Below are 14,573 nucleotides of genomic sequence, written 5' to 3' on the forward strand. Positions count from 1 at the left end.
GGGTGTAGGGAGTTAAACTGACAAATGACAATGACATTTCAATAACCTATAAGTTTCGAAATTATAGGTTTTTATGTTTTAATTAAAGAAAAATATTTCTATCATGACTTTACTAAATTTATTTCGAATAGGATCTTTAACTAGAATAGCTAAAAAGTCAACCGCACTACAAATTGAGGTAAACAAAATTTATATATTCGTAGAACCATTTTTACCGATATTTCATAATTTACGTAATTGAATCACCAGATGAACAATACTATTACTTGTATAAGTTAAATGAAAAACAGTACATTTATATAAACAGATAGCTTGAATTAAATAATGTATTTGAATATAAGAGGTGGGCACAGGAGCCAACTGAATTAACTTGACTTATTTTCCAGAATTTTTCTTCATACGTTAAATATGCGGAGCACAAGCAACTGGAAAAAATTAGAAACATCGGTATATCTGCTCACATTGACTCTGGCAAGACCACACTTACTGAAAGAGTATTATTCTACACAGGCAGGATAGATCAAATGCATGAGGTTGGTATAACTTTTTTATTATATAAATAATAAATAAAATAAAAAATCGTTAAATCTTATGTAGACATTGAATTATGTTGATTTTTTATTTGTGTAATTTGCAAATAAGTATTCACTAATAGTTATTAGCTATAACTCCAAGTAAGTGTAGTTTCTCATTATATACAAGAATGTGTAATTTGGCACAAATAGTATTGAAAAGTCAATATTGAAAATAATCTGATTTTAAGAATTGTATACATTTACATACTACATAATTCATGTATTAGCTCAGCTTAGATCAACTATAATATTATATTAAACTTCTATAAATTTTGCATTTAACAAGATCTGTTAATATACACTGCTTAATAATTATAATAGTTATTTATTTCTGAAATATTTTTCATGTAGAAATTAATAATTAACAAGTAGCTTATTATAAAATATTAAACATTTATTATCCACTTTTAATATTTACAGGTGAAAGGTAAAGATAATGTTGGTGCAGTTATGGATTCCATGGAGTTAGAACGACAGAGAGGAATTACGATACAATCTGCCGCTACATATACAATATGGAAGGATCATAATATCAACATTATTGATACACCTGGCCATGTCGATTTCACAGTGGAAGTAGAGAGAGCATTAAGAGTATTAGATGGAGCTGTGTTGGTACTTTGTGCTGTTGGTGGTGTTCAGAGTCAAACATTAACAGTGAACAGGCAAATGAAACGTTACAGCGTCCCTTGCTTAGCTTTTATAAACAAATTGGATAGGTTAGGTGCAAACCCAGAAAGGTAATTATGAATAAACAATTATGTATTTACTAATATATTAATAGTAGGGCAACAATACTTTGTATTGCTATGATTAAATATGTAAGTGGTGTGAGCCAAGGCAATGGTAATTACGAACAAGAGGAATTTTTAAATGTTATTAGGATAAACAAATTAAAATAGAGGTGTATGTACTATATACTATATTCCCATATAATATAAAGTATATATATGGGGAATTATATTCTACTTCAATACACTATATTATATTTTGAGTTACTATAAACATTAGCATATAGGGTATACATTCTGTATACCCTATTCCAAACAAAAAAAGAGAAAAGATACAAACATTAGATTTGCATATTCCATGTGATTTGCTGTGTTACAAACTGTTCTTGATTAAAATATCTTTATTTATAATACAACACTATTCCACGTATTCTCTTATCCACTTTATTTCCAAAGTTCGGACATTCATAACATTATTTTTTCACGAATCCATAACAAATACCATAAATGATATAAGATCGACCAATGACATAGCATCAATCAATGTCAAAATTGCTTATTTATCTTTACTTCCCTTAGGATAGGCAATTGAATATAATGTGAATCTCATTGATATTTCATTAATCCATGTTTACACATCAGATATTTTTTTATTACAGGGTTCTGAAACAGATGCGTTCCAAGATGAATCATAATGCTGCATTCCTCCAGTTACCAATGGGCTTAGAGAAAGAATGCCAAGGAATTCTAGATCTTGTTGAAGAGAAGGCTATGTACTTTGAAGGTGATTATGGTGAAAATGTTCGGTTAGATGAAATACCTCAAGACAGAAGAGCCGAAGTAAAAGAAAAGAGACATGAACTAATTGAACATTTATCAAATGTAGATGAAAACTTAGGTGAGATTCATTTAACCATGTATTATATCCATTTAAAAAGAATGAGCTATTTTAAAATTTTTAATGTTATTTTTACAGTCTTATCTTTTGAAGGTAGTGCAATTATTATATCTTGGCATAATAATTTTCTGTTTGATATATAAATCGAAATAAAAATAAAATAAAAAATGGAGAATAGGTTGACTGTTTAGATGTATTTTATATTTACAATAAAAGCATGTTGAACTAGTTATTTCAAGCAACAGGCATAGTCGAAGGTGTAAGTGATTTTGATTGAATTCTAATTTCTTTAAGGTGAATTATTCTTAGAGGAAAAGACACCAACAATCAGTCAATTGAAACAGGCTATTCGTCGTGTGACATTAAAGCGAACATTTACACCAGTTTTGGTGGGCACCGCATTGAAAAACAAGGGAGTGCAACCTCTTCTAGATGCGGTATTAGAATACCTGCCACATCCAGGAGAAGTTGAAAACACTGCTCTTATCGATGAGAAGAAGGGTGCAGAAGGTCAAACTATTATCTTAGATCCTGCTAGAAATGATTCGAAACCGTTTGTAGGGTTAGCATTTAAGTTGGAAGTCAATAAGTTTGGTCAACTTACATATTTGAGGTGTTATCAAGGAATGTTGAAGAGAGGGGACAATATCTTCAATGCTAGAACTGGTAAAAAGGTAAGATTTGTTTGAATTAATATTTGTTTACAGTTGAAATACAGTTGCCAAAGTTTTGTTTACATAAAGTTGAGTATACACAAGTGTCCCATTCCATTTAAGTTATTATAAAGCTGAATGTTTAACTGTGGCATGTTATTTTTTATATTTATATAATATAGAAATTTCAAGTAATGTCATTTAGTGTTACAAAAGTGAGTGGAAATGTTTAGAATAAATATTCAGTTCATATGATCAAGCTATATGTAAATAATTATAATTGTTTAGTAGTAGTAGCAGCCTTTGAATGTCCCACTACTGGGCTAAGGCCTCCTTTCCCTTTTTGAGGAGAAGGTTTGAAGCTTATTCCACCACGGTGCTCCAATGCAACCTGCATTGGAATACACATGTGGCAGAATTTCAGTGAAATGAGATACATGCAGGTTTCCTCACGATGTTTTCCTTCAACGTCAAGCCCGAGATGAATTATTATTCATTACATTATCACAAATTCAGTGAAAATTCAGTGGTGCCAGCCCGGGTTTGAACCCACAATCATTGGTTAAGAATGACGCGTTCTTACCACTGGGCCATCTCGGCTTTGTATAAATATTGTGGCTATAATTGTTTGCATGGATTTAATAAAAAATAAAACACAACAAATTTTTTATATATATTTTTTAGGTTAAAATATCCCGCCTGGTGCGTATGCACTCAAATAATATGGAGGAAGTAAACGAAGTTCTCTCTGGAGATATCTTCGCGTTGTTCGGTGTAGATTGCGCGTCAGGTGACACTTTTGTCAACGACGCCAAACTGCAATTATCAATGGAGTCGATACATGTACCTGATCCCGTTGTGTCGATGTCCATCAAGCCCAAGAATAATAAGGATAGAGATAACTTCTCTAAGGCAGTTGCGAGGTAGAAATTTTTGATTGAATAATTGTGACTTTTGTGTAATGCTAAAAGCATGCATTTCGAAAAAAAAATTACTCCCTTTGTGGATAAAAACATCATTACTATCTTAAATGGTCTGTTCTGGCATTTTTATATGAAATACAATGTTTTGTTTTTTGTTACACAAAAAACAAAACATTGGTCAGTTTTTGAATTTGAGGCAAACTGTTTAAATTAATTTAAAAAAAAAACAAATGACCTTTGATATTTGCTAAGCTTAATCGCTCTCCATCTCCTCATCAATCTTTCTGGTTTTATTTTGTATACTATCCTCACACATTCATTCTTCAAAATACTTACTGCCTTCATTCATCACCATACAGATTGTATTATTGATGATCGATTCTCCAACCATATCAACTAATCAATTCTTTATTCAACTTGAAACTTTTGAATCGTCATGTTATTGGTACATATTGAATTCAATGTAAAGCTACCACCGGTTCGGAAATGTAGATTCTACCGAGAAGAACCGACAAGAAACTCCGTAGTCACTCTTTTTTATCCTTTTAATTACAGACTATTCCTATAAATATACATGGTTGAAGTCGTGATCGGCCAGTGGTAAGAACGCGTGAATCTTAACCAATGAACGTGGGTTCTAACCCAGCCAAGCTCCTGTGAATTTTCATGTGTTTAATTTTTGTTTATAATTCATCTCGTGCTTTTCGGTGATGGAAAACATCGTGAGGAAACCTGCATGTGTCTAATTTCATCAAAATTCTGTCATAGGTGTATTCCAACAACCCGCATTGGAGCAGCGTAGTGGAAATAGGCTCCAAACCTTCTTCTCAAAAAGGGAAAGGAGCCTTTAGCCCAGCAGTGGGACATTCACAGGCTGTTAATGTATACATGGTTTATCAATCTTACAGATTCACGAAAGAGGACCCTACATTCCATTTCCGCTACGACGCCGACAACAAGGAGACAGTTGTTTCTGGTATGGGAGAATTGCACCTGGAGATATACGCTCAGCGCATGGAGAGAGAGTACAACTGTCCTGTTGATTTGGGCAAACCAAAGGTTGCATTCAGGTAACATAATATATATATATATAAATGAAGAGTTTGTCTGTTCGAATGGTATAATCTCAATGACAACATCATTATTGACGAAGTTTATAGATTATTTAATATCACGCTTAGACCTATGTTGGTGGAACAGGGATGTTTCATTGTAATTATAGACTAATAATATAAAACTGCACCGAATTTAAGCCCAATACCCCTGAACATGTCTTCCATACCGTAACAGCCTGTGAATGTCCCACTGTTGGGCTCTCCCTTTTTTGAGGAGACGGATTGGAGCTTATTCTTTAATTATTATTGGGTTGGTGGAATACACATGTGACAGAATTTCATTGAAATTAGACACATGCAGGTTTCCTCACGATGTTTTCCTTCACGGTAAAGCACGAGATGAATTATAATCACAAATAAGCACATGAAAATTCAGTGGTGCTTGCCCGGGCTTGAACCCACGATCATCGGTTAAGATTCACGCGGTCTTACCACTGGGCCATCTCGGCTTTTATGTCGGCTTTTATGTCTTCCATGTCTCAGGGTAAATACGCAACCAGATCTATGTGTAGTTACACTAGTGTACTAGACGTTATTTTATATACATTGATTCGATTTTTGAATCGAATTCTGCGTTCTTGCGATAAAATGATGACCTAGTCCTTTTGACTGATTTAGGCTACGGCGCCTATTCAAATTGCATGGGATATATTATAGTGCATAAACGTGTATGCATTGAAGCGGAGTCTCCTCTCTCTTACTCTTATAATTCGATGGAATGGCAAATCTGACTCGACTGGAAAGAGTTCTGGCGTGTGAACTTAACGGCTTTACGTGTCTTACGATGCAGAAGCCTAACTGACTGACTGGATTTGCTACTGAGTCTTTCTCGATAGATAACCCAGTATCCTATAAATGTCCTGGGATTTGAACACGGGAATTCGGGATCTTCGGTCTTATAGCTAGCTAGCCATTATTCGTGCGATAAGACTTAAAATATTAAGATCGACTCTGAGTGAAACGTTTCAACATGTAACGTGTATTAATAATGTGTTCCCGACGTGAACGTGCAGGGAGACGCTGATGTCGGCGTGCCCGTTCGATTACCTGCACAAGAAGCAGTCGGGCGGTGCGGGACAGTACGCGCGCGTGGTGGGTGTTCTGGAGCCGCTGCCGCCCCACCAGAACACCGGTGAGCGCTGCTCTCGTTGTCACTATTTACTGTTTCATCTCCACTAATCTACTTCACTACTCCACAAATACACTTTTGCAAATATTTTTGAATCGTCAAGCGTTATAGCTGGTTTGGAATGTGTATTCTACCAAAACCGACAAGAAACTTGTAATGTAGTTAGTCTTTTTAAAAATACAAATTTGTATTCATTACATTTATAAAGTTCCTTCACTAGATCTATTCATATAGATCATGCAAAATATAGTACAGATTAACTAATCAGATTATTTGTAATAATTAATCGAAGCTTACTTAACGGCAAGTATAGACTGCGGTATTTTGTCAAAAATACCTTTATACCTTCAAAGTCAGCTTGAGTGGAAATGCCGTGGTCTATCAACGTTCTTCATTATTTATTAATTAAAAATATATTAAAATTAAATTAATTACTTAATATTAATATTTAAATTAATACTTAACATTTTTACCCTTTACAGTATTGGAATTCATCGATGAGACGATAGGCACTAACGTCCCTAAACAGTTTATACCCGGTGTCGAGCGAGGTTTCATAGACACGTGCCAGAAAGGCTACCTCTCTGGGCACAAAATATCCGGGGTTAAGTTCCGGTTACAAGATGGCGGTCATCACATCGTGGATTCCAGTGAATTGGCTTTCTTCTTGGCCGCGAAGGGTGCTGTTAAAGAAGGTACTTTTGCTCCTCTATAGTAGCTTATTATATACAATTAATTGATTTTAATAATAAAGAGATTAGTGCATACATTTTGGAGACGTGACTTAATCATGTAATTTTTTTTATAAATTTTGGTAATGTAATGGTTAGTGAATATTCGGCTTTGTTCTTTTGTTATAAAATACGTTTTCATTTAAATGCAAATTCATTTAAATGAAAATCATCAATCATTTGAGGAGTAAAATATTTTAAAATTTATTGAATGTACTAGCATTATAATATACTTTAATATTAACTATAAAAAGTAAGTTTTATTTATCATCTTCATCTAAACAGTAACAGTACCAGCCTGTTAATGTCCCATTGCTGGACTAAGGCCTCATCTCCCTTTTGAGAAGGTTTGGACCTTATTCCACCACACTGCTTCAATGCGGGTTGGTAGAATAAACATGTGGCATAATGTTACATTCAGGTTTCTTCACGATGTTTTCCTTCACCGTCAAGCACGAGATGAATTATAAACACAAATTAAGCACATGACAACTCAGTGGTGCTTGCCCGGGTTCGAACCCACGATCATCAGTTAAAATTCACGCGTTCTAACTACTATGCCATCTCGATTTTTTGTTCATCTAATTTTAATTAATCTGATTAATGAATACGTAGGACATATTGTAATAACAATGTAACATTGTCACCCAGTTTTCGACGACGGCGCGTGGCAGATCCTGGAACCGATAATGTACGTGGAGGTGACCATGCCCGACGAGTTCCACGGCACGGTGATCGGGCAGCTCAACAAGCGCGGCGGGATCGTGACGGGCACGGAGGGCGCGGAGGGCTGGACCACCATCTGCGCGGAGGTGCCGCTCAACAACATGTTCGGCTACGCGGGGGAGCTCAGGTCTGTACTTCTCTATATATTATATAATACATTTAATCTCCAATAAATAATTACTTTATTGTATTTATTTCAAACTAGTTCTCGAGATAGAGATTTTAGGTATAAAAGAATAGAATTTGTCATTCCTTTGAGTTCACGCTTGCTTCACACTAAAACCAGACAGGCAAGAGCTACTTTTTTTTTTAATTTAAAAACCATCATATTAGATCCGAAACAAAATGTGAAAGATAATAACTGCTATAGTGTAAAAATGTGATGCAGTTATTAACGCCCGCCAACAAATCGACAAATCTCTAGTTTGTAAAAAATTTGAGGTGCACAAAAATTAAAAAATACACGATAGAAATAAAAATTATGCGAATTAAACTTTTGCATTTAATATATATAAGGATACTTAGTTTAGTATAGATTATTAATATAAATGGCCAACACATTACACATCTGCGATTTGCCGACGACATTGTCATCACGGTAAAATAAAAAGCTCGATTGCATCAGGTAACTTATAATTTTTTTTTCAGGTCAATGACCCAGGGTAAAGGCGAGTTCAGCATGGAGTACAGCCGGTACTCGCCCTGCCTTCCCGACGTGCAAGAACAGTTGATACGTAAATACCAAGAAGAAATGGGCTTACTACCCGACCAGAAGAAGAAAAAGAACTAACCGCCTAGAAAATTATTAGAATTATAATTTATTATTTTAAGTCGAATATTTAATTATACAAATTCATTAAATAATTACTTTTCTTTTTTTTAAATTACCCGAAAATGTATGCAAACAACTGGTCTAGAGATGAATACAGGTAGATTTATTCTATCGCTAAACAGCAATACACAAAGTATTTGTATTGTTGTGTTCCAGTTTGAAGTGTAAGTGAACCAGTGTAACTACAGGCACAAGGGACATAACATCTCGGTTCCCAATCGGTCAATGTCTATAGACGGTGATGACCACTTACCATCAGGTAGCTCGCATGCGCCTAATTATTATTATAATGTATATATAGTATATTTCCTACTATCTACAGATTAAAAAAAAACATTATATTTATAAAAATCCATTTATTCATAACACTCCACAAAGATCTCCAAAAACAATACAAATCGAGTAACAAACATATCCCACCAGGTACAATAATAATTGTTTTCCATTACAATACTAAACATTTATTTAGACATTCAGACTACATTGCGACTATATTTCACTAATTTAGGCAATTTAGTGTAAATTACAAATAACGAACCCGAAACTAATTGTGTATTTAATTAGCGTATTTTTTTTGAAACAGTAAACTAACAATATAAATGATCCTTTAAAAAAAAGATAGAATGTCGATATCAATTTAAGAATATGGCAACACTTGAACTCATTCGTTCAAGGAAAGTTTTTTTTTTATATATGGTAATGACGATCTTTATTTTTTCTTGTATATTAATTATGATTACATATTATGTGACATCGTGTCGGGTTCTTTAAAATATAATAGTTATTAGAACTATAATGGGACGACTATATTTACTACGATTACGGGCCATAGACAATAATTATACTAAGTATGACACAGGAATTAGATTTGAAACAAGTATTACTAACGTACTTAGGAGGCAGTACAATTGCTAATTTTCATAATATTACTAAGTGTGAATATTACACTTCATGAAAAAAAATTTGAAATCACATGCAATTCAGTACACATTAAAATTTTATATATATATAGACGTAAATAATTCACTTAAAATGAATACATTTTAAAATGTATATAGGTAACTGGATATTATGTATGAACAATACAGTTCGCATGACAATTACTTCTTAAAAATATACATAAAAATATATTCTTAGAAATTATAGTATAATTTAGTAATTATAATATATAATCTTAATATATATAGCGGAATTAACATTTTTAACTAAATATGTAGTATTTCATAGCATAATAACCTAAAACCTAACGGTGTTGGCACTGGGTTACAGTAGCGGTTATTTTATAATTAACATAAATAATTACCTCATTATTTTTATTAAAATCAAAATAACATACATGATTTAAATTAATTATTCTTATTCTACATTTAAATAATTAATATAACACTATTTGACATCCATTTTTCAAATTATTAAATATACAATATTTATTGAATGATTAGAAAACTTATCACACATACTAAGACTTACTTAGGTATTAATTTTGTCCATAATTGTCATAGTATTTTTGTTAGTGGAAACAATGCCTTTTTAAAACAAACTTTGCCTCTCTAAAGTAGCATAGTAGATATGTGATATCGCAATAATCGTTATTAATTGAAGGTGAAGCGAAAGGTGACTTCTGTCTTAAGCTTTAATTTTTTCATTATGTTGTTTAAATTTGATGTGATTTTATTTTTTCTCCATCTTGTTTGTCTTATTACTCAACCCCCAAACGCTGTTGTTTTTTCGGATTTCTTCGTTATTTATTTATATCATCGAACATGTAAACTTAATATTATTTTTTAATTTCTCTTGTTAACGTCTAATTGAGACAACTGATAAATGTTCACTTCAGCATACTATTTCTTAAAAGATTTGAGTTGTTACATTCTGATTTGAGATCTTATATCAAAATCTCAGTATCACTTGTTCGTATATATTTTTAAATCTTAAGATCCACGTGCTATAAGCGTTGCGTCATTAAAATAAAATTTTCGCCTAATGTCAAAAAAAAGGTTAACATTCAAACATCACCAACTCATTAAAACATTTTCAAAATAAAATATGAAAATATCCTATTTCATTACATACCGTTAAAACTAACTTAATATATCTATGTTTTATTTGTGCCAATTGACTTTTACAAAAAAGTCAACATTATGTTTTAAAAAGAAATAATTAAGGGAATTATTTGTCAAATATACTATTGGTCTAAGATCCCGCCGCGTGATCTCTATGACCATCTGTTATTCAATCGAAATACTCTTATGAATACAACAATACGGTTATACTGAGTTGCCTATCAAAATATCGCCACAAGTAGTTTTAATTTAATTTTAATCATTTTTTTTCATATTTTTAGCTATTTTTTTTTATATTTTAACTATTTTGTTCATATTTCTAGATGTGATACAATTCATTTTTTTAATGTTAAAGTCGCGTAATGGCGTGTAACACGCACGTACGTATGTATGTATATATATATCTCGCGGTGGGATTTTAGGCTATATAGAATATTTATAAGGTTTAGCCTATTACACGCTAACAATAAGTTCCGATAAACACAATTCCTTTGATTGACACATTAATATTATTTTAATAGTTAAGTATAATAAACAAATTTGTACAACTAACGTTTAATATAATAATAACTAAGAAGTCATTAAATAAAAAATAAATAAACTGAACAAGACTGTTTCTTGAATCTATTTTGTTGACACAAAATAAAAATAAAGAAAATTGATTTTTATGTCTTAGACCTAACAGCTGAATTAAAAAAAAGAAAACTTATACTGAAGTTTCAGCAGATGTATTCTTTTTAAATCCGCTACTCCACGAATCCTTGCGCCTTAGGAGGTCACTCTGAAAATCGTCCATAGGAAAAAAAGTTGTAAACTGTTACAAAAAAATAATTCTTAACGCAATAATGAATTAAATTCGTGAATTTGTAGCGTACGTAAACTAAATGTAACTATTAATACATGTAGCGTAACATTTTTATGATTTTAACAGGATATAAAAAAATAGTTTAGTAATAAATATAGCTTTAACAGCATGCTGAATGTCGGAAAACACTGAATTCATGCAGATATTTTGTTCATAAATATAAATATTTTGATTTAAAAGTGACATTAAAAGCATACAGAAAAAAAATTGAACAATTAATAATCCTTAAAAATACAACAAAATGTACAACAACATTCAACAAATAATATTTGCTAACTTAGATTTTACTTATCATAAATTTGGCTTTCCAACTCACAACTTTGATTATTGTACTTTGAGTATAATATTATAAAAGTGAATTTGTAATTTGCAGTGGTCGTAAGGTATGACATTATTATTGACATAACCAGCATATTGAGAAAATGAATACACAATTGATTTCTCGAGTAAATTTTACAATAATGATGCAATTAAAATATATTTAGAATTACCTTTAATATTATAAATGTAAAATGTGTTCTTAATATGATTACTAAATTAATTAGCTTTGTAATATCTAAGGAGACACAACACTGTTACTTGAATTTTAATCTACAATGGTGATCTACATCTAAGGATTGCATCAGACGCCTCTTTTTCTGAACGTTCGAATGACGAGTAATCATATTAGGGAGCGATCACTTGAAATGTATCATCCTAGTTGTGTAAAATGAGGTGACGTCGACTTTCCAGGTTTGTTCTCCGCTACCATGGTGGTTGAGGCGCTTATGTACTCGACTGATCGACCGACCCACCCACGGCTTGAAACGGGCTGATTGTAATTTACTCTACCGTAAGCTCACCGCACATCCATTGAAACATAATCAAGTCCATAGAACATCCTTTGTGGACTCATTATCAAATATAATTGGAGTCAATTAGTCCACAGGTCATTAATAATTATTATAACCAAATATATTATCTGCATTATAAATGAAACATTTGTGTATAAATAAGCATCGACTATTAATTATCATTCCAAAAGTTTAAATCCAAAGACGTAAAATATTTTTGATACGTAAATAAATATAACCACAACTCATAAATAAAACCACAAAATGATTGGAAATGATGAACTCTGTGTATCTGTTTGGCATATCTGCGGTTGTAAGATGTTCAGAGAAAAAAGCGCCTCATGCGTTGTGTCGGATGCGTGCCATGCCGTGCTCCTTCAGGTCATACAATGTGGTCAGGTTAGAATTTTGAATCTCTGATGCACACCTTCATTGAAGGATCGTCTTCTTCTACCTCGTCCATCGTAGATAGACGTCTTTCTATTTCGGATTGTGCGTTCTTTGATATAAGTTTTTTGTGTTTAATACTGTAATGTCAATAGAAGGTCAACCTTTTCTTTAAAATAGAATGATACATGTGAATATGTGAAAATATTATAACAATTTTGATAATGGTAGTGCGATTTCTTTATTATTTAAATCATGTTTCTATAAGGAAATTTAAATCTTCTGTTTTATGAGTACGTTTGTAATGTGATCGGGAATGTCAATCTTGTATATTCGTTTCTTTAGGTTTTTCTTAGACTAGTCAATGCCTGATACTTACGTCTTTTTTCCAGATTTTGCTTTCAATTCCTTACTTTCAAGTCGAGCTTTTGCTTTATTGCTATTGTTGACCTGTTTCCATATACCAGTTTTATTAACTTCCTCAGATATGTTTATCGATGCCAAAGGTATATTCATGATATTGCCATTGATAAGGGGGATTTGCAGATTTTCTTGAAATGCTGGTGGATTACTCTTGTTGGTATCCTACAATGGAACAGCCTAAGAATTTTGTATAATCAAGAATATTCCTGAAATCTGGACATCTTTACGTTTCTATATAAATTCGCTTTCACCTTTACACATTTTTTTTTATTATTATTAGTAATATATATGCCTTAATATGTTAATATAAAATACCTACGTAGTACAATGCGTTATAAAAAGACCCTTGACACTGTTTTGATCGGTTCTTACTTTTTACACCAAAAATATAATATTTTCCAAAAGCATCCCACCTCAACATCGGCGAGTTCGCGAAGTTCGTCTTGATTCCTTTTAGTCATTTCTGGCATGACATCATCTAAAATCTTCATTTCACGTCTTGTAAAGAATATATCTAAAGATTTTCTAATGCCTATCATTACCACAAGCATGAGTGGAAATAGAATGGACGTCATCGAAAAAGATTTTATGACCCAAAGACAGACAAGGCAGGTCAGTTGAATCGCAGTGAAAACATGAACTCGACGAATCGGTACCTAAAGAAAGGAATATGATTAGATTGTCAAAGGTTTTTATTTGTTGTGTTAAAGTTGCTGTTATATAGTTTTAGAAATATACTTACTTGGCGTAGAAACATGTGATCTGGCTGATATTTCTGGGGCATAAACATTATCAGGATCCTATCAAAGAACTGAAGTCCTTTTAGCGATGCCACCCCCATGTAAAGAAATACGCCAAATAAAACTGGCATCGGTATATGTCTTAAAACTGGAGTTAAGACAACTGAGCATCCTATAGTTAGGAATATGAGGATATGTGTAACTCTTTGTTCTCGGACACCTAAAAATTGTGGTTTTTCCCCTGGAGCAGCACATTCCGATTCGACTTTCAAGGAATTTACATGGTTAATACTCAGTACTGTAGCAGCTACGAACCATGGTAACCCCATAATGGAACATATTTGTATTAAAATCGCTAATATGAAGAGGTCAAGGTGGTAGCCGCAACCCTTCTTCAATTTATTTTCTTTGCGATTTACAATAACTGCGGTGATTTGTTGGTCCATAAATATTAAAATCGTTCCTAAAAGAGCCGGTAGTATAGCTACTAAAGCGGACCATACGGGGTTACCATTAAACGGTGTAATGACCCATTCTCGCGTTGGAAGCGTTGGCTTAAATTCGGAGGGAACTTCTAATTTTGGAGTCTTGATTCCAACTTTGAAATCTAGAAATGACATAGACAAAATAGCTATGATGACGGAAAAGTCACTTATTATTTGTCTGACCTGAAATATAAAAATACTTATTAGTTCTTATGTCGATTATAAGTACTTGTATAATATTAAATGTACCCGAAACGTTTAGGTATCAGAAAACATTACCTTCGAAGGGAAGAAAAGAGAATTTTTAAAGTCCTTTAAAATTATAGAAATAGTAAATGTTCCAAGAAATAAAATTATCGACATCAAAAATACATCCGGCACATACACTTTTGTATCACATCCACCACCAGCTAAAGTTCCGTTGTATAACTGAAAATATTTTTCATTAAGGATAATCTTTCAGA

General features: G+C 32.5%; 2 protein-coding genes across 9 annotated transcripts in view; one reads left to right on the forward strand and one right to left on the reverse strand.

The window, feature by feature from the left end:
- The first annotated feature begins 16 nt into the window (after positions 1 to 16).
- On the forward strand, positions 17 to 8,343 carry LOC126781291 (elongation factor G, mitochondrial). The gene is made up of 11 exons (XM_050506207.1): positions 17 to 178; positions 387 to 533; positions 996 to 1,315; positions 1,966 to 2,204; positions 2,499 to 2,878; positions 3,542 to 3,780; positions 4,689 to 4,850; positions 5,909 to 6,027; positions 6,507 to 6,719; positions 7,407 to 7,608; positions 8,130 to 8,343. The coding sequence occupies exons 1-11, from the start codon at positions 104 to 106 to the stop codon at positions 8,269 to 8,271; spliced, it is 2,238 nt and encodes a 745-aa protein (XP_050362164.1). The 5' UTR covers positions 17 to 103; the 3' UTR covers positions 8,272 to 8,343.
- Positions 8,344 to 10,917: 2,574 nt separating this feature from the next.
- Positions 10,918 to 14,573, reverse strand: part of LOC126781286 (sodium bicarbonate cotransporter 3) — a 70,025-nt gene continuing 66,369 nt past the window's right edge. For 7 of the 8 annotated variants that reach the window (XM_050506183.1, XM_050506186.1, XM_050506187.1 and 4 more), the window contains 6 exons: positions 14,389 to 14,538; positions 13,627 to 14,292; positions 13,298 to 13,540; positions 12,841 to 13,046; positions 12,502 to 12,601; positions 10,918 to 11,157 (listed from right to left, as the gene is read on the reverse strand). In XM_050506183.1, the coding sequence (XP_050362140.1) occupies positions 11,083 to 11,157; positions 12,502 to 12,601; positions 12,841 to 13,046; positions 13,298 to 13,540; positions 13,627 to 14,292; positions 14,389 to 14,538 (1,440 nt within the window). In that variant the 3' untranslated portion in view covers positions 10,918 to 11,082. The remainder of the gene's footprint in view (positions 11,158 to 12,501; positions 12,602 to 12,840; positions 13,047 to 13,297; positions 13,541 to 13,626; positions 14,293 to 14,388; positions 14,539 to 14,573) is intronic. The other variant, XM_050506188.1, reaches the window with a different exon arrangement.

The sequence above is a fragment of the Nymphalis io genome, chromosome 3 (genome assembly GCF_905147045.1).
Source record: "Nymphalis io chromosome 3, ilAglIoxx1.1, whole genome shotgun sequence".
NCBI lineage: Eukaryota > Metazoa > Arthropoda > Insecta > Lepidoptera > Nymphalidae > Nymphalis > Nymphalis io.